This window comes from Struthio camelus, chromosome 7, assembly GCF_040807025.1.
Source record: "Struthio camelus isolate bStrCam1 chromosome 7, bStrCam1.hap1, whole genome shotgun sequence".
Taxonomy (NCBI): Eukaryota; Metazoa; Chordata; class Aves; order Struthioniformes; family Struthionidae; genus Struthio; species Struthio camelus.
This window is the reverse complement of record NC_090948.1, coordinates 14341323-14361671: the sequence shown is the minus strand read 5'-3', so window position 1 is coordinate 14361671 and position 20349 is coordinate 14341323. Positions and strand designations below refer to the sequence as shown.

Below are 20349 nucleotides of genomic sequence, written 5' to 3'. Positions count from 1 at the left end.
TATTCCCAGTTTTGCTACTACAGTATGTTTGGTAAAGTCATTTTACTTCTGACTCCTTTTGTTTCTGTCACAATGACTTTTACCTACCTCCTGGGCTTGTGGAATAGTTTCTGTCAAAGGGCAAAGAATGGTCTTAGTACACTTTTTTGATTGATTCCTCCCTTCTGTTTCCAAACACTTTATCTGGAAATGTCCTAACGTAGTGTTCTGCAAGTGTTTGAATTTTCAAGTTTTCAGTCTATTTCCCCTGACTCTGAGAAACTCTCAGAGAAGCAATTTCAGTAAATGACAGAAGAGATCTCATCACTATAAAGCAATCCTTCCTTGAGGGAAACTTCCTTGGGAGCTGTGTGTATCTTGTAAATTTACGGCTGTTTCTTCCCTTCAGGTCCCTGAATTGGTGTGGGGAGAGACCTGTGACAATTATTTTGTTATGTCATTATGGAGTCTTAATAAAATACTTCACATAAAGAGATAAAGAAAAAGATTGGTTATTTTTCTGAGTATGACTGGATTGGATGCAGCTTTTGCGGGCAGCTCTGTGATCTACTGACATAATCGTATTGTTTTTAAATAGGATATCTGCAATTCCTGGTTCCATTCTATTCTTCCTCCTGCTTTCTATAGTCCCTTTCAAGCTTCCTAAATGCAGATTTTAGGGATATTCAGTTGTTGAACCTATCCTGGAAACTAATAGTTCACATAAAGTGCAGTGCCTAGGCTAATTGACCAGGTGATTGCAGTATCTTCATTGCCCCTGCAGGCTCCTGAGCTGTCCGTGGAGGCACTGCATTGTGTGCTGCAGAAAGACTCTCCAAAGCATAGGCAAGACTCAGGTTATAGATGTACAAGCGAAGGTATCTGAGCTATTGCAACGTAATAAGGTTATTGTTTATCAGCTGAGTTGTAGCTGGATATGATACTTGCTCTTGTACCACTCATTTATAATAAAGTATCCTTCCTTGCACAATAGTGAAGATGGTTTGATACAACAGCTGTATACTTCATCCCACTCATGCCCAAGTCTCAAGAAAGAAACCCCTGAAACACAGTGTAATCCTGACGTTTGTAATACAAGAAAGAGTATTCTCACTTTCTACATTGTCTTTGTTCTCTGCATGCATTTAGAAGAGGGAGATCCCACTTCCCTTCCTTTAATTTTTTTTTCAGAGTATAGTACATATTGACACTATCAGTCTGTCACACGTGGGTGCTTGAAGTCAAAAATATGATGATCATTCTTCCCTCACTTACGGAGTAATGTCTGTTAGGGCAAGTCCCATCAAGCAGAAGAAAAGACTGGCAGTTCCGAAACTGAAATATATGGTCTCCACATAAACTATGAAACTGCTGTTCCAGGCTTTTGACTGAAGACAAATTAGAGAGGAAAATGGTTGTGTCCTGGTCTCAGCAAACCGTGTGCTCAGAGAAATGTTATAGACATGTTAATGTAGGATTTGCTTGCTCAGATAAAGAGCTCCCCTGCCCTCTGCTGATTGAAGTCATTTGAATCTTGTATTCATTTGCAGTGATTATATATAGCAAGTTGTTGTGCTGTGTGATGCCTGCCAAATGCCAAAGAGGAATTAAAATATTTATCTACCACCTGTGAGGGAGACCTACCAAGCTCCCAGGAAGAAATGACACTGGCTATGTTATTCATTAGAAATTATCCTTTTCCCTAGCCAATATGAATGTTTATCAAATTTCACATTAGTAATTTCATCAGCAATAAAGAGTGGTTTTTAACCAGACAACAATCTGCAGCAGCTTTCATCTCCTGGGGAGACAGAATATTCTGCCTTCATGTATATGTAGACGTTGTAATCAGATTAGAAAGAATTAACAGGATTGTTCTTTAATCTAACAGATCTTGAATGAAAGAGCTGGCAAGGAACTTGAGCAATTTCAGATTAGAAATAATAAGCTCATGCAAGAGAGTGAGCAGCACAATATGATGTTTGAAGAAGTGATGCAGGATGTCCAGCAGAAAACAGCGGAACTGAAAGTAAGTGCCAGAAGATGTATGTATCTTATCAGCCGTATCACTGACTGCAGTCATACAGCTTGGAAAAAGGATCGTCTCAGTTCTTGTACTGATAGTTCCCAATTGGTACTTATGGGGAAATCTGAGGATTATAGGAATAGATCTCACTGGGTGCCATTCTCTCTGAGTACCACGGGGTAGACTCCAACCATGTCACCTGAAAACAGAGCACTCGTGCTCCTGGAGGAGTTGTGTTTTGTACAACACATAAGCCAAAACGCTCAACCGGCTGTGGTCACAGAAGACCCATGGTACTTTTGACAAGCACAAAGTCTTTTTTGGATTGCAAGATATTCAGATAAGAGCAATGACTTTCTCACTGTGATTAGCAAAACTTAAATGTTGCTAAAACCCATTAATAAACAGTAATAAATTATAAGAATAGTGTCCTGGATATCTTCCACTGAAGGGAGTTGCTTCCTACACTACTATTCTCCCCCCCCCCTCCCCATCCCCTCCCCCAAGACCAGCTGAGGAAGTTAAACATAAATAAGCAAGCTGGTGTTTATGTTCTGGTCTAAATTGTTTTCTTGTCTGACTTTGCATCGTTAAATGGTTGTTTTGTACCATTCCAGAGGCAGCTGAATTTCAGCTGAGGAAGGATTAAATGATTCCTGTATTTGCTTTTTGGGGTAGTTTGAGAGCATTTGTGAATAAAGGGTAGCGTGCAAATGTTAGTTGTTATTACTTTATGGCTATCATGTCTTGTATTTTGTATCATCATTCTGGTTAAAACACTAAGCGTGTTAGAAAATAGGATAGAAAACCATTATCTTATCAAGCTCTAGTAAAGTATAAGCAATTCACCTAAATAAAAAGGTTGTTTGCCAATAGAGAGCTTTTTTGAGTAGGAACTGTTAGTCGGAATGATAAAAACTTACTACTGACAGATTAAAAGCTCAGTCTAGAACTAACGTGACATAGAAGATTCGTGATTCGGACCCTTAATGGATTGCATGGTAGGAGTTTGTTTTCTGTTGCATTTTATTGGGCAGATTGGAGGACATTTTTATTACCTATTTAGGAAATGAATTACTGTGTCCTCCAGGTCGTCTGTCTTTATCTTTATAGCCATATCATCATTGTTTAAAAAACTTTACAAAGTGTTCAGCTGAGCTATAAGTATGGGGCTCTCGATTTTAAAAGGAGGATTTTATTTCTATAATCTAATCCTAACTTCAAGAAAAGTTGATGGAATTTATAGTCATGCACACGAACTTCTGATGGAAAAAATTAGAAGATGCTGCACAGTTATTATTTATGCAAATTGGTAAAGTTTCTAGGAACCCCAGTCCAGAGAGGTCCTCTACTTGCCGTTTAACCCTGCAGTCTGCTGAGCACCGCTAGTACGGTGTTAGGCAACCCAAACTGTCAAAGTATTCATAAATCTCTTGAAGGTTATTGTAGTCAGTAAGGGTTGTGGAGATTCGTATCCTCCCAGGGGATACTCACACGGAAGGATTCTCCATCTTGCAGAATCGTTGTCTGAGACTGCAAATGATATGCTATAGTCTGTGATAGCTGTAAAACCTTACAGAGGCACTGAAATCGTACGAGGAAGTTATGTTTCCTTCTTGAAAGGCACAGGATAAATTTGTGTTTTGATTATTGGTTGTAGTTCCTGGTAACCAACCAGTTCCTGCATTTTCATGCAGGGAAATTTTCTCTTCTGAATGCGTAGCAAATGAGATGAATGCTACATTTAGCTTTTTCTTTAAAGTCATGGGTTATAACAGAAATGAGGATAATAGATACCTGCTATTAGAGACATGGGAATTACAACATCAAGTCACACTACAGAGACCTTTCTCGTCACAGTCACTGTCACTTGTCAGGAAAGCAAAGCTGACTGTATGTAGTCTGCAGGGCTAATTTTGTAGCACTTTGTATGGTTTGCAGCTGAGGATTCTTTATGGATCATCTTAGGCCCTGAGGCATAAGATTTGATTATCATTTTCCTTGCTCTAGCTAGCTTTGTTTAAATTATTTTTAATAGGGTTCAATTATCTAATCATCTTCTCTCAAGCCACCCACAGCACTTAACGCCTTTACTTCCTGGGGCACTGAATTGCACAGAATAGCTATATACTGAATACAGGGGCATTTTCTTTTTGTAGATTCCTTCTCTCCCCATTCCTTGTTGCTGTTCTATAGGTCAGAGATGATGAAGTGACTCAGATGCGTCATGAAATTTCAAAGCTGAACAAGGTAAGAGATGTTCTTCAGAGTAAGCTTCGTGTGGCAGAGGAACAGAAGGTTGATGCAGAATATGACAGAGATACCCTAAAAAACCAAGTGTCTGGACTAGAGAGAGGTAGGTGTCTAAGTGATGAATGGATCTGTCTTCTATTCTTAATTTGTTCATTCAAAGTACACCTTCCTATTAAGATCACTCCCCTTTAGTGCCTGGTATAACACTATATTAATGACAGTTGAAGTGTAGATCAGCCTTGGCTTTTAAGGTTATAGAATTTTTACAGTGCAGCATATATAGGATGAAAATGCAATAGACATATCTGAGTGTTATGGTGTGCCAATTTGTGCCGTGTCACACAGAGAGATGCCCTCAAACTCCCTTCATTTCTTAGCGTTCCAGTGCATTGCCTTCCCTGAGCTGCAGTGTTAGTGTAGCAGGTTTTAATTAATTTTACAATGTAATGAAACCATATTTCTCTTCAGTTTTTAATAACATTTTAATAGTATATGTATAGTGTTAATCATGACCCATGTTAAGTACTTTTAACTCCACTGAACCCAATGGAATACGCTGCTTCCCAGGAGAACTGGATTTGACATAGAGAGATTAGAATAACTGAAAGTCTCTGTTTTTGAGAGTGCCTCAACTTTTGGATACTTCTTTGAAGTTTCTTGAAAGGCTCTAATTTTCAGTGTGCGCTGTGATTTCTGAAAATCCAACTTCTTTGTGGTATCTGCGTTTGAACAACCAAATATAATGAGTCCTCATATCATTAATCACTGTACCTGAGTTCTTCTAAGTACCCAAATAAGTGTTAACATCATTAGCTGATACCTGAGTCTGCAAAACCTCATCAGAGCTAATTGAACTGGTCATATAACATGAAGGCTTTTTAAGAAATCCACTAGGTCTTTCTGTATTTTTACCAGTGTACAGTTTGAACCCAGGATTTACACTCTTTCCTCCTTATCTCTAGAACTGGAGGCTGCTAAAAAGCAGGCAGAGGTTGACAAGAAAGCTATAGATGAGCTTGTGAGGGAAAGGGACATACTAAACAAGGTGAGCTTGCTTTGGTAGTACTGGTAAGCGGATCTCTTGCCTGAGAATGAAATGTCTGTTGTTTAAACCCTCACAGAGAAACACATGTATGATAGAATAAATAACATTCTGAGTCATGGAGACATGGATTTCCTTAACAGGATGCTTATGCTGCTTCTTTTCTATGCATTGAAATAGCATTAGTACCCATAAGCAACAAAGAGATTTCTAAGTTTTAACATACAAACCATCAGGGAGTTCAAAAGTGATACATGTATTCACCTTTATTGCAAAGCTGTCATTTGATATCCTGAGTTGATTACTTCTCTGCTTTTACTCACTGTAGCATATGAAGTTTAATATTAGCCTAGACAAACTGAGACTGCACTAGTAAAAAAAAAAACAAAATGTTGGTCTGCTTGTCAGACTGTGTTAATTCTAAACCTTACTTTTAAGTCCATTTCTCATACTGATCATTTTCTATCAGTCCGAGGTTCCTGTACTATGTGATAGCATCTCATGTTTATGGGCACTCCTGAAGTTGAATCTAGTAAATTTAATGCTAAAAGATGATCTCTGAGTTGCTTCACTTAGTGTAGATTCGTTGTCCTGCACCTTGTCTCTAGCAAGGATTTTGGAGAGAGAAAGTAACTGTTTTGTAGTAGACAAAGCAATTTTAAAGAGGGACCAGAAGGTTGATTTTGTAAAGACCTATTTTCTGTTTAATCTTTATGCATAACTTCTAAGCAAAGTTTGCTTAATTCAGTCTGAACTCACTACTTAGGAAATGCGAAGGAAGGGTATTTGAGCTCATTTGTTATTTTACTGGCTATTGGTATGCTTTACAATTTAAATGCCTTGAAGCGGATTAGGTTTGTCCAGTCCATTATACCCCCTTGTTAGCAATCCTCTCCATTTTTCTGTAATGCAGACACTAGTGTTTTAGCTTCACATCACAAAAAGCACTGCCAATAGCAGTTCAGTTAAAATTGTTTGTCGTATCTCAGGCTCAAGTATTTCAACTGAGCAAATTAGGTAGTAACACTGGGAATTCCATAATTCACTTAGATAACTACTTTTTTTTTGACATAGTAGTGGCAGTGTTTCAGCTTAAGAGTCCTTATTTTGTGGTTCTCTCTGCAGAACTTAGTCAAGGCTACCAGTGCCACTCAAAAGCAGATTAATTTGGTGAAGATCCATGAACAGTCCAAGAAGAACTTGGAAGAAGAAATCCAGAATTATAAGAATGAAGCTCAGAAACAAAGGAAGATTATCTACCAGTTGGAGAAGGAGAGAGACTGTTACATCAATGAAGCAGGTGAACTTAAACAGAAGGTAGGGATAGATTTTTGTATGAGAGGTTCTTTCTCCTCTTACTCTCAAAGCTGTAAAGATCACATGTTGATTTCCTTACATGTCAGTGGGAGGAAGCTTACATCAGTTGCCTTCAGACAATCTACAGAGATTTCTTCTAATCAGTGCATAGTGCCCTGTACTGTGTTTCAGTCTCTTTGGGGGACCTTACTGATGGGTGTGTATTCTATGAGAAGCTTGGAGTATGGCCACATAAATTTATCGTATTCACCTATCATTTGGGAGATGAAACTAGGGTTAGTGTTTAAACCAAGGCCTCTGTCTTCTTATGGCTGAGCCCTGCAATCAAGCCTCTTGTATGCAGTTAGAACTTTTTGATTGTTCTGTTTTATCTGCAGAGGACCTTATCTTGCATACTGCTGGTGTCCTCAAATTCTGCTGAAGCCTTTGGGAGCTGGCAGTGCTCAGCATCTTTATAAGTGACTCTGCATTTTGAAGAACTGATTCCAAGCTGTGTAAAACATCAGCTACATCTGAACATGTTCAGTTTAGTCAGCAAAACAGGGGTTTTCTGGGAACGTCTGCAGAGAAACACTGCAGAAAGTTTGTTTTATCTGCTGCCCATTATTATGTACAACTTTATTCCTGAAGGTATGCTGAAGAGTATGATTGTAACATGTTCCATTAGTTGCTGCAGATCATATTGAAGGGCCCTCCAAGAAGTTAATCGATTTACTGGGATTAGCTTTCAGGCTGTCTCAGCTCAGAAATTATTTGCTATCTTCTTACTTTATAATTACCTTTTACAACTTCATGTGATCAGGGGCTTTTAAATCATTTTTGAATGATACATGCTCCCTTGTCTGGCTTACCTTGTGTCATTTCCTTGGAATAATACTCAATGGAAGTGAGATTTGTCTTTGTTGCAAAGTCATATTTAGCATCTTTCCCTTTTATTGCATCTAACAGTATGGGTATGAGTTAAGATCTTTGTAAACTAGGGCCAGGCAGTAATTCATAACACTCAGAACTGCAAGGCTATTGCTTTCAGTTCTGATTAGGTTTGCTCACAATATTTTGAGGGTGAAAATGACAAATGTTTGCTTGTTTTGTTTTCTTTCTTTTTTTTCTTTTGTTCTGCCACTTTGGGTGCAAATTCTCTGACATTTATTACAAGGCAGAGCCTCAGTAAATAGGTTGTGACACTTGAGCTGTTTGTAGAATGATGCCTGCTTTGAGATTGCACATTTCCAAAGGAGTGTTGTACTTCTGTGTTTCACTAATGGGGCAAATCCTGATTCAGCTTGCAGCTGAAGTGCAGCAGGGGTAGTGCTGAGCAGGGAGCATGTGAAACAATAATCTTGTCTCTGCAGAGTTTCCCAATATGAAACTACTCGTTGTTTGAAAGGATAAAACAGGGGAAAAGGGGTAGAAAGAGGTGAGAGGATCAGGATTATTATATCCACTAGATAATACTTAGGTTCACTATTTGATCCTTTCAGCTGGGTACCTTGAAAAATTGTGGCAAAGCTTATGTAATACAGGAACTGTTTCACAACTGGTGAGGAATGGACTACTGACGGACAGTGATTGTACAAGCATTCAAGGCTCTTCCATCACGTTTTACCACCTAGGAGAAATAAGCAGCCTCCAAAGGAGGTCAATGTGCACCTTCTGAATTGTGGAACTGCTGGTAAAGAGCCAAACCTATATACGTTGAAAGACTTTTTGGGACTCCAACAAGGCAGATAGAGCCAGACAAGGTTCTGAAAGCTATCTATTTATTTAAGGCACGACTGAACCTATAAAGCCACAGAATTCCACTTTCAAAATCTTCATTTATTCCTGAGTCACTGATGAATAGGGTCAGCAAAGTTATATCCACAGTGGTAAAGGATTTGAATGGTGAGAAGTCATGCTAGGCTTACTATTCCAATTACTGGCCTGATTGACTGCTCCTCTGTACCATTTTTAAGCCAGTGTTACTTGTTGAATAGTGTTACTTCTAGATTAACCAGCAAAAATAAGAAAAGAATCTGGCTCTTTGCTCCTTCTTGTGTGGCCTTTATTACTGATCTACAAGTGTTATAAAATATTCCTTTTTCACCTGAAATTCTTAGATTATGAAATCTTAATTTCCCTGTGGCAGGTTTAGGCTCCCGGAAAGCAAGCAGTCAAGCATATTCTTAATCTCACCTGAAGTGTTCCCTGACCATGCCTTGTGATAAAGCACAAAACCAGTCTCTGAAACACTGCTTTTCAAAAAAGCTATTTTAAGTTTAACAACATGCCCAGGGAAATTCAGAAACACGTTTCTTTTTTTTTTTTAATATGCATCATTTCTGGAAAAACCTAATGCTCAATAGGCATACCATTAAGACAACGGGCAGGACTTTTCAGAGTGGTTAAGACAGGTAAGCAAATAAGTACAGTACTGTTACTGAGTTCTTGGGTAGGTTCACTGAGCTAAATAGGTAACAAGTCGTACATGGTAGTTAAACACACAGACAAAAAAGTGTGAGGCTACAGGAGAGAACTGGATATCTAGTATTTTCTGCTGAACTTTGGCAACTCATTACCAAGTCTGGGAGGTGCCATCAACTCAATCAGAATAGAGAATGCTCAGCCTCCCACAGGACTGCTGTGTAGGGAAACATTGCATGTATCTTTACTGTATTTACGATGGAGAATTATTTGAGTCTAATTATTTCTGAAAAAGCAGAGTCAGCATTCAGTGTATGAGCACCAACTTGGAAAACTTGGTCCATAAGCTTGTTGCACTTACATTGCATCAAATCCAAGTTAAGGAGTTATAGATGCAGTGACCTACTTTCAAATCTTGCTCCAGCTTATATGATCACCGTAGTGCAGATTGAAAACATGCCTTATTGATTTCTTCTCTCTACTATTACTATTGGCAATGTGTTTTAACATAAAAAGAAAAGGCAGGTTATAAAGTGGGATTGTGTTTTTGTATTGCACTGTAAGCAGTTCCTGGGATCCTCTGCAGTCAGCTACAAATGTGCTGGAATTGTATTCCTGCTGCTTTAATAAAACTTTCTATATTTAGCTATTGCCCATCTTCCAAGTTGGTTGGAGGTACTTGATAGAATAATCAATTAATGAAGCTCCTGCCCCATAGCTAGACCTCTCAAGACTTTACAGTACTGCTTAGAGTAAGGGACAACTTTGCCAACAGCAAACTTTGCAGTTATTGACTACCTGATGCAAACATTTTTATGTTCTTTTGCTTTGATATATAAATATAAATCTAACTCAAACTTTTACCTTCAAAGAACAGTGTCTGGAGAACCTCTGTCTCCCAGATTTTGTCCATATGATTATATGATTCCTTAGCTTTTTTTTTTTTTTTAACGCTGTGATCTTTTTGCTGGCTTTAAGGGTGGCATTCCTTCTCCCCCGTGCAGTGAACCTGAAAAATTATGTTCCTGACAGATATACTTTGTAATTTTCTTTTTTTTTCTTTAAATTTTCTTTCTTTGTAATGTTGAATTGCGATTGAATACTGCTTGTTTGTGCTCCTTGATTGTCAACTCTATTCAGCAGGATGAAGGCTATTACATTTTAAAGCAACGTTTTAAGAAGCCCGTCATAATAATTAACAACTATTTGTATTTTTACTCCTTTAATGTAGTAATTTTTATTCTAACGGTGCTAACTTTTTAGTAAAGATGTCTGTTAAATTTTCTACTTTCATTTTTTGACAATGCATGTGATCATCTTCTCTCTTACAGTCTGTGGTCTATACTCCCATATTCTTTTTAGCTCATCTCACTTCATTATTTCCCATCCTTCACGGAAGCCATTAATGGTGATTTCCTGCTGATTTAGATCAAGTGTGAGTTTCATTAACTGAATCTCTTGTTATTCTAATTGTGTATCAACTGTTAGTGATCATCAGCAGTTTGTGATCAGGTTAGTTGGGTTGTTAGACTTTAACTGTATTTCACACTGGAGGAGTATGTGTGGGACTTCTTGGAAAATTATATGCGTTTTTATCCTTTTAATCATACAGTTGATGTCCAAAATAACATACAAAATCTGGCCTTGCTTTATGAATGACCTAAGGCTTTTCCTGATGAATGCTGTTTACATTGACTTTTTTGAATCTGCTTACTCTCTATATTTTCATGGCTTATTTTTAAATTAGCTATGTGCAAATCTATAAATTTTATACTTGAATAAAACCTAGGTATGAGATAAAAATAAAATCTTCCCTCAAATAAGCTATTCAGAAAGGTTAAACTTATACTTGGACTGCAGTGATTTGGCTGTAGCTACAACTTCTGATCACAGGGATTTGAAGCTGTCACCTTAGATAAAAATCACAAACTCGGTCTCATAATAATGTTGTGAGGATGGTTTAATTGTGTTCGTTTCCTTCTTTTCGCTCCAGGTTCTCCAGCACCTGAAAGATATAGAAGTGCGGGAAATGCAGATCTGTGACTATGAGAAGAAAATAGAAGAGTCTGAGATTAAATTAAAACAGCAACAAAACCGATGTGAAGCTATGAGAACAGAGAGGAATCTGTACAGTAAAAATCTGATTGAAGCTAAGGTAGAAAAAACCTGTTTTGCCTTGTGATTCTCTGCTGTTGTTGTTGTTTTTTTTTTTTAATCTAATATAAATTTATTGTAAGAAAAACTCACTGGGTAAAGTGCAGAATCAGTTTCTGCATTCCTGTATGTTTGGGGGGAATTAATGTTTTAGGGCCCTGACAGTTTATCTGGACAGTATCTCTTTGGACAGGAAACTGGAATTCACAACCATTATGTGGCAATATCCCTTTTTCAAACCAGCCATAAAGATCATGGTACACTGGAGCTATAGGTTCATAACTCTATCAGAGAGGAAACTTCTTCCTTTCCCTCCTGACTCCACTCTCTTTTATACCTTTAGGATTAGTCTATGTGTATGGGAAATATGGTTTAATGGGAAAAAGATTACCTCCTTAGCCTGATATGCATATGCACATTACTATGAGTCATGAGTTAGAAAGCAGAGGGAAGACTTCTTGGGCTGAAGTAGAATTTTCTAACAGGAGTAAATACTTCCCTCCAGCTTATTCCTTTCAAGAAGTGTCGTTTTCTGCAGATAATGATTCTCTCTGTTACTATCTTTTCCTTGGGGATCTCACTAACAATACTAGAAGAAGAGGATAAAATCACTTAAGAATACACTCTACAGAATATACTGTGAAGATCTAAAACACTACACAAATCCCATTGTAATTGGCAGAGGCTGGGACTTTGTATAGCTGTGATTTACAGCCTTAGGTTATTTGAGAATAAGGATTTATAACATAACTGTATATAGTAGTTTGCAAATTTGTACTCCGGTTTGAACAGGCAGCAGTACAGAGGTGTTCTGCTTGAGAAGCAGACAGGAATGAACAGTCCGAGTTCCTATAATACTCTCTGTTTACTTTGGTTAGGAATGAACTCATATTTAATTGTCCTCTGATTGCCTGTTGTCAGTGGAAGTGGTGTTGGGGTTCTTGCTGTTCCCAAACAATCTCTCAGCAGAAATAAGGCTGAAAAACTGCAAAACTAATTTTAAATTTTTTAACATACTGCAAAAGTTTGTTTACTTACAGGGAACTGGCAGGTATGTGCTGAGTTAGAAAATGAAGCAATGAACTCTTCAGCTCATTTTGTAACTTTTATGTTTGCATGTTATATGTATATATATATAATGCTTACAGGAATCTGTTCATGCTTTCAGTTGTTAAAAGCTGTTAGTTAGACTTTAATAGGTTACTTGCTTTACACTAGAAGTTTTGTAGAAAGCCCTGTGTGAGAAGACAGCTGAAGCCGAAAGATCTTTTTGGTTGTGCTCATGCCACATTAGATACAGCAATGAAGAAATGGCCATTCATAGTTCAGTAACAGACCAGCCAGCCATGACAGAAAAAAAAACAGGAGTGGGAGGTTGTGTTAAAAAGTATGCTAAATTCTTTTTTCTTTTGGGAAGTAAAACAAATTTGCACAAGCTTGTTTAGATAAAGCAAGATGTAGGTAGTTTTGGATTGCTTAATATGAAAAGACCCCTGTTGCCTGCATTGCTAGTGGTCTCCAGCGCACCATAATCTTAAGCTCTGGAAAATCTCATGAAAAAAGACGTGTTGGCAGACCTTCAACATGAGATAAATATCTAATGCTTTCAACTTTGTGGTTTCTTTTGGCATTAGGAGCTCATTTGTTTAAGCAGGTAGATTAGGAAACCTATTTTCCAAAAATGTATGTTCTTATTATTCTTCACTGAATACAGAAGTAAGACTGTATTTGGGTATGTATCTGGGCAGCAGATTTTAAAGATCTCTTTATCCTTTCATAGTATTGAGCAAGTTTATAGACTGTCTAGCAAGATTGCTTTTAATACGACTTTTACATTCTCAGGAGTGACTGAATATGCAAACAAGGGAGCCTAGTGGCATATTTGGTACATGTATTTCTGGTTCATTCCATTGACTGTGTATGGGCCAAATAAGTGTGGAATCTACAAATTTTGTTTTTGAGGGATGTCAGGCTATCCACTACTAATCAGTAGTCTAATGTTAGTTTCTCAGTACCATTTGTGGAGAGTACCAAGACTCATGATCTTAGCTGTGTTAAGTATTTCATGCAAGAAAAATGCCACTCACTTATTGAGTAAATCCAAATCTATGGTTGGATAGTCCTGAAAGGGATTTAAGCTAACCTGGTTTTGTACTTAAACAGAGTATGTTTGCATGAATGGTTATGATGTCTTCTCTGTGAGGTAGTGGCCTCTGGCAGAGGAGTAGTAGTTTTGAAAGCTGCTTCTGCAAGATCCACAAGAGCTGTCTGTTTGTGCCTTGAATTTTTTAGCTTCTATTTCATGTCACAATCCATACGATCACTGGAATCAGCTGAAAAAGTTTTAGTCTTGTACTGGCATGCACTGCTGTGCTCTGAGTGGGAGTATTCCTAGTGACCTGCAGTGTTATCTGGCCTATTGCTTAAAGTCTTGGGCCTAAATTACATGCTAAGTATTCCCACATGAGGGACTTCTCTGTCTCTGAACACACTCTTTCCCCTAAAATGCAAGATAACACGTAAGGGATGGCAAAATGAAGATAAGTATTTGGTACGCTCACTTGCAGATAGGTAGGTGTCTTGTGCGTGGGTACTTTCATCTGCACAGAACCAGCTTCTCCCCAAAACATTTGTGCACAATAGTACACAGCTGTTTTGAAAAACACATTACTAAAAGCATGACAATATATGGATAGGATCAGAGTATTAATTTGAACTGACTGCTAGTTCTTATTATGTGTCTGGTACTTTAAATAAAATGACTTATTATACTCCTTGTGAATGATCATTGTTGTCAATGTGCCTTTTAAAGGTCAGAAATTGTTTTGCTCTTTTGCATTAGAAAGTAATGTCATGTGGTACGTATAGCTGCTCTGAAGCACTGTGGTCACATTTTCTGCTGTCAGAATAACTTGAACTCCCAAGTACAAAGTTACTTTTTTTTTTTTTAGTCCCTCTTTGTGATTACTAATCTGATCATATTTCCTTCCTATTAGGATGAGATAGCAGAAATGAAGAAAAAACTGAAAACTATGACACATCAGGTGGATCAGCTGAAAGAGGAGATCACAGCCAAAGAAGCAGCTCTCGTGAAAGCACATCTAGAACATCAGCGAACAGAACGGGAGAAGGAATCACTGAAGGTCAGAGCCCTTACACATACACCTTCTTACTAAGGATGTTTTCCAGGACTCTCTGGGAAAGAAGCAACATGATTGCACAGACTGCATCATATTCTTAGTCTATGGCAGTTGCTTTGTGGTATTTAAAAAACTGTTCTGTAATTGAAGCTCAAGCTCTCAGTACCCTTTAGAGGTTAAACAAATCTTCCAGGTATCTGACAAATTTCATCTCTACCAGTAATTATAGTCAGAAAGGTCCTGGATTAGCTCTTTGCATATCCGATGCTTTTTTACTAAAAGGTCTGTTTTGCTTGCAGAAGTGTGGATTTTTGGGGTAGTCTGATTGTAGCACTTTTTAATGTAGACCCTTAAAATTCCAGTTTTCCTTTTTTTAACCTTTTCTCTCTACTGCTTTTAAGTGCTAACTCCATTATACTGTATTTCACCACCTTGTATTTCTGTGTGACTAGCAAGCATTAATCTCCTGGGAGTTAGGTAGTGTCTTCCAGTAAGTGTGCAGAAAGGAAGTGATTTTACTATTGTGTGTCATATAAAGAAACAAAAATCTGTTTTAAATCAAAAGAAATCTGAGCTTTATGCTCTATTTCCTTTTTTCAGCACCAGCCCCTTGGATAAGCTGTTAGATTTGTGTTGATATCTTAACCCAATTTGCTGCTCTCTCCAAAAATTTAAGGAGTTAGAGTGTCCACAGCAGCTCACTTCTCTCCTCACTTAGCAGTAGGAAAAAAACCCAAGAGCAACAAACAACCAGCTCCCCAAAACCAAACAATCCCCAGCCACATTCCACAATGTTTTCTTTTGTCAATTTATTGCTATGCTCCAATTACTCCTCAGGTTTTCAGCCCCTCTCAGCACAGTACAGTTATGACAAGATGTCAATAGAGCTTTGTGAAAAGGTGATGAATTTAGGTTCTTCTACCTGATCTATCTCAGAATTTTTCCATTAGTGATGAAGGAATCAAACAGCGTCTCATTTTCTGTGTGCAGCTTTCTGCCTTAACTTGTTCCCAGTTCTGTCTCATCACCTCAGAATTGTTTGCCAGCCATTTGACAAACACAGGATTGCTACATGCTTTACCCACTCAATTATTCACTAGCAAGTATGTCCATGGACTGACATCACATTAGTGACTAGCTTCAGGGCATTGCGGTCTTTTACCTGAGTCTCTCTGCTGAATACTAAAGCATAGGAGAATGCAAAGAGGGGACTGACTGGCATAGGCACCAAAGAACCCAATTATTTGTGTAGCAAGCCAGCTTCAATTTGTCCTGTTTGCACTGATGTGAAGGAAGCAAGCTGTTCCTGGGAAATCAGTTTAAAGGACGTGCTAAAGCACAGAGGACTGAGGAATGAGATTGAACACACATTGGATTTATGCTTGGCTTAGCTGGTATAAGTGTTTTAAAAATGTGTAATCATCGTAAATGAAACATCCAAACTCCATTAAAGCCAGTACAATGCTATCTTTTGGTTTCATTTGGCCGCAATGCAGGCTTGCAGATCAGGCTGGTTGGCAAAACATCCAAATGTTGAAAAGTATGTACCTGGAAGCTGTAAGAACTGCAGCCCTCCAGGTTTCAGCTGTTGTCAGGGGTTTTCTGTTCATTTTGTGTTCATGGATGTGTTTTGTTTTTTTTTTTAGCATTTTCTAGAAATCTGAATGTAAAACATTTGAATTATTATTATTTAAACATTCTATGTCCAGCCCCTTTTATAAGATTTGTATTTTCCGCCTATATCTTGAACAAATATGAATAACCCTTTGCTTTCCTGATGTTTCAGAACCTAAACAAGGATTTGGTTTGAATTTGTTTTGAGATGTTGACATAGGTCCCGTATTGTACCTTTCTTGCTGAATGTTCTTCAGTTCTTACAAACTCTCTGAACCCGCTTCAAGAGAGCTGTGCTGATTTACAGCAGTTTCAGACCTGGCCCTTTTTCTGCTTGTATGGTAACTGTGTGTATATTCTTTTCTTTTTCCCTTACCTAATGTACACAGATCCTGGTTCTATATGTAGTTTTTAGCACAGCTGATTTCACTCAGAGTCCTGTTAGTTTGTGGGACACTTGTGTAGCTAAAAGTATTTATATAATTGTACAAGACAATTCAGATTTTTATTAACTGAATGTATTCCAGTGAGGAGATTTGTTTACATCAATGTTTGCTACCAGCATCTAATGCCACATCTTGTTTACAAATCATATTTTTTGTGACATAAGGAGAACATAGAATTTTGATATATTAAAAAAATTTTATCCAGCAATGCCAAATGCATGAGCGGTTTTACATTTGTAGACAGCTTTTGCACACTGTTGATTGCATTTCAATATGAAGCGGCTTGCATTGTTGTTCACCTGATGGATTCTGATTCTGAACATCCAGTGCTGAGTAAACAGAGATATGACTGTTGCACGTATGGGAAGATGAGAGTTTTATTAAAGAAAACAAGAATGGAACAAGGTGTTTTATTATGACAGTGGAACTGTTTCTGTCCTGAATCATTGTTTTTGCAGGTACAGCCTTCATCACAGCCTCATTCTTTCAGCATTGGATGATGTTCTTTCTCAAAAGGCAACTTGAACATCACCCTTTATGAGGGTCAGAGTTGTGGCAGTTTTTCTTTTTTTTTATATCAAAGGTTAAAAGATTTTATATCTATGTCAGCTAGTTCCATCCTGGCTGTAGCTAATTGCCTAGCAATGCTAGAAATCCCTAATAATCCAGCCGGCCCTTTTCAGACCCTTATTACTTTTTCTCCAAATAATATCTCTTGAATTTTAGAGTTCATGACAGTAAGCTAGAGTAGCCCCTCTTTTCCCAGTCGTCATCTTCCACTCTCCAAACTAAAAAATTGCTAAAGCTGTTTAATTTTGCCCTTCCGTGCCTCGTTGCCATCTTCTCCCCCAATTCTATTATTCCAGTCTGAAGCCTGTTCCAAGTTGATGCGAATTAGTATTAGATACCATAAATTGTTATTCTCTCCAGCTAGGGCAGCCGTCCTTTCTCACATCCCAGCCTGTCTTTGAATTCATCTCTACAAGTTTTTCATGACAGAGTTAACAACTCCATGGAAAAAATTTCAAAATATGAATCCTTTAATTTTTTTTTTATTTTTATTATATGAGGTGCTTTTGAATTGCAACTTGAACCATTATCACAGATAAAAATCCTTCCAATTTCTCTTGTGTATAGCACAACAACGTAAAAGTACTATTTACAACATTTCTTTATGGGTTTTCGTGCTTCCTTATCGTAGTGATTTGTTCTCAAAAACGAGCAAAATATATATCTCTCAGGAAACTGTCAGGTTCTATTTAAATCCTCACTCTTAATCTCAGGTTTACATAATGGGAAGTTGTTACTAAGCACAGGTTACTTATATTCTTTTACTCCATCAGGCTGAACTGCTTAAGATGAAACAGCAAGCTGTGGAGACCAAACACTTTGTAGAAAAACAGGAGGCAGAAGAGAGAAAGCTCCTGAAAATTATTGCTGAGGCTGATGCTGAGAGGCTGAAGCAAAAGAAGGAATTTGACCAGGTAGGAATCTCTAATTTGAATTTTCCAACACGTTGCATCAATCTTCTGTCCCTCATTCCTCCGCTATATTTTTAAGGGCTAGGTCCTCAGATACTTAAGTGTAATACTACTAAATCTTCATAGTTCAATTGAAATAAAAATGTTAAGGTACTGGATGAATGGAATAATGTTGTTTACATTGGAGGTGACTGAACCGTTATAGGTAAAGCTGTAGGTCCTCGCCAATCTTTCTTTCACTAATAACAGTGAAACCTCTTAATGCGAGTGCTTTTGACTGAGGCAGATATAGTCAAAATGCATTGGGATTGCACTGAGGAACTGTAATTGAGTTTATTGCTTTGTGCTGAGTCCTTAGGTTATCAACGAGAGAGATATCCTAGGATCCCAGCTTGTTCGGCGCAACGATGAGCTGGCTCTGCTCTATGAAAAGATCAAAATCCAGCAGTCCATCTTAAACAAGGGAGAGACCCAGTACCGACAGAGAATGGAAGACATCCGGCTCCTCAAGCTGGAGATCAAAAAACTTCGGCGTGAGAAAGGAATACTTGGCAAGAGTGTAGCTAATGTGGAGGAACTCAGGTAGAAAAACTGATTGAATACATTCCATAGTGACTGCAGTCGTGGTGCTGCATTTGAGACAGATGAGAGAACTTGTTTCCTCCATGGTAAAGATTTATACGGACAAACATTATGCCTTGGAGAAGGGGATTATCTGAGCTGACCTCAAACATAGACTGGTTTAAATTCACGAACCAAGTGACTGGTGATTAAGAGAATTAAAAAATAAGAAGGAGGAAAGAAGGGAAAAAGACATCTTTGCCAAAGCTGAAATAGTTTCCACATCTCACCTTGTAATGTGAGTTACTGGCTGCAGAACAAACTTGACAGACAGCAGCAGCAAAGGTGTTCATAGTTCAATGACCTACTTAGTGGTACCTAGGGTCCACATTAGTGAAACTGCTTTTTATTAGGCACTCCGTAGAGGATGGGGAACACTTGACATATTTATAACACACCCCTACCCATTTTCAGAGCTCTCTCCTCGAGATTTATTTGTAGACTTACTCTCTGAGAGAGATTTAGTTAAATTTTCATTGAAGGTTGTGTTTCTTTAGAACAGAAGTTTAATAGCCCCACACTGATTTATCTCCTCTTACTCTAGCTTAATGCTTCTCTTCTTTTTTTAACCTTCCCATACTTGAAGCCTACTCTTTGCTGCCAGGAAACTATTGCCATTTTCTGTAGAATTAGTCTTGGTTTGTAAGGAGAGTCCTTTATGTTTTCAGCAGATAACCATTGAACTAATTCTATGTAGCTATCACAGTTTTGGGTGAGATCTTTAGCTGAACTACATCAGTGTAATTCTGTGGCTTTCACTAGAGCAAATTAATCTCAGTCAATAGTCAGTCCCATTGACTCCAGTGGAGTTAAGCCGATTTGATTTGGGGCGACAGAAGACAGAACTGGGCATGAAACAGCACTTGCACTTCTCATTGACTGAATGCAAACAGGAATACTGTTTGAACTTGCTGCCCAAATGCACTCAGCTGTAAGCCCGTTACTGTATTGAAACTTAGTGAAGGTATTGAAGTATGTAGTGCAATGTGTGCCACAATGGGTGGATCAATTCTTGCTAACTACAGCAACAAGCCCATACTTTAATGAAGTCCAACACCATCATGAAAACTGCCTGTCGAAAGAGTCTATTTATCATGAGTGCTTCTGATTAGCTTTCTTGGTTTGCCAGTTGGAAACAAGTTTTTTTTCTTTTCCATAAGCTTGTCCAACCTCACATTTAAAAAAAGGCCTTTTTCTGACTAGTGAGCTGGATGCTTCTGAGCTTGGAAGAAAAAAACTCAGTGGGGGAGTAGGCATATGGTGATCATCACCTCCATTTTCCTTCAGGTTTGGAAAACCTACAGGATCCACCCACAAAAGTGATGAGGGTTAGACCTTTGGAAAATAGGTCTTTTTTTTCCCCCCGTGGGAAGGCATGGGAGTCTTAGCTATCGAAGCATCTTGGGGGTCCTCAGTTAATCTTAAATTCAGCAACAAATCACCCCTTGAGTCCCTTGAGAAGAGGTAGTAAAAGAAATCAAACTTGGGTTCTCCAAATAATACTGTTCATCAGCCTTAGGTCCTGGAGTGTGTTTTAATCACTGAGCCATATAGATTGAAATGCTACTTTCAAACGCAGCTGTCAGATTCAATACAGAGGTAACAGGGTATGACACTATGATTGTGGTTTGTAGGTTAGTTTAGATGAATTAACTGTCCTTGTAGCCTTAATATACATGGAGAAATTTGGGGAGAGACATCCAGGAGGCTGTGAAGTAGGTCCCCTGGGAATTGCTGAAAAGCCCCTTTTTTGAGTTATTATTACTAAAGTGAGTTAAGCAGTCTAACTGCATTATATTATGGAAACACACAGGTAGTGTTATTGGTGTCAACCGCTGATTACAAGAGTGCCTTTACCAGTGCTGTAGAAATG

At 38.2% G+C, this 20349-nt stretch overlaps 1 protein-coding gene across 1 annotated transcript in view; it reads left to right on the top strand.

Moving 5' to 3' along the window:
• The window catches only part of CFAP58 (cilia and flagella associated protein 58), a 59227-nt gene that overhangs the window by 11443 nt on the left and 27435 nt on the right, over window positions 1–20349 (top strand). The window contains exons 6-13 of the mRNA XM_068951157.1: window positions 1871–2008; window positions 4202–4361; window positions 5221–5303; window positions 6426–6617; window positions 11014–11175; window positions 14171–14317; window positions 17718–17858; window positions 18214–18437. Of these exons, the coding sequence (XP_068807258.1) occupies window positions 1871–2008; window positions 4202–4361; window positions 5221–5303; window positions 6426–6617; window positions 11014–11175; window positions 14171–14317; window positions 17718–17858; window positions 18214–18437 (1247 nt within the window). The remainder of the gene's footprint in view (window positions 1–1870; window positions 2009–4201; window positions 4362–5220; window positions 5304–6425; window positions 6618–11013; window positions 11176–14170; window positions 14318–17717; window positions 17859–18213; window positions 18438–20349) is intronic.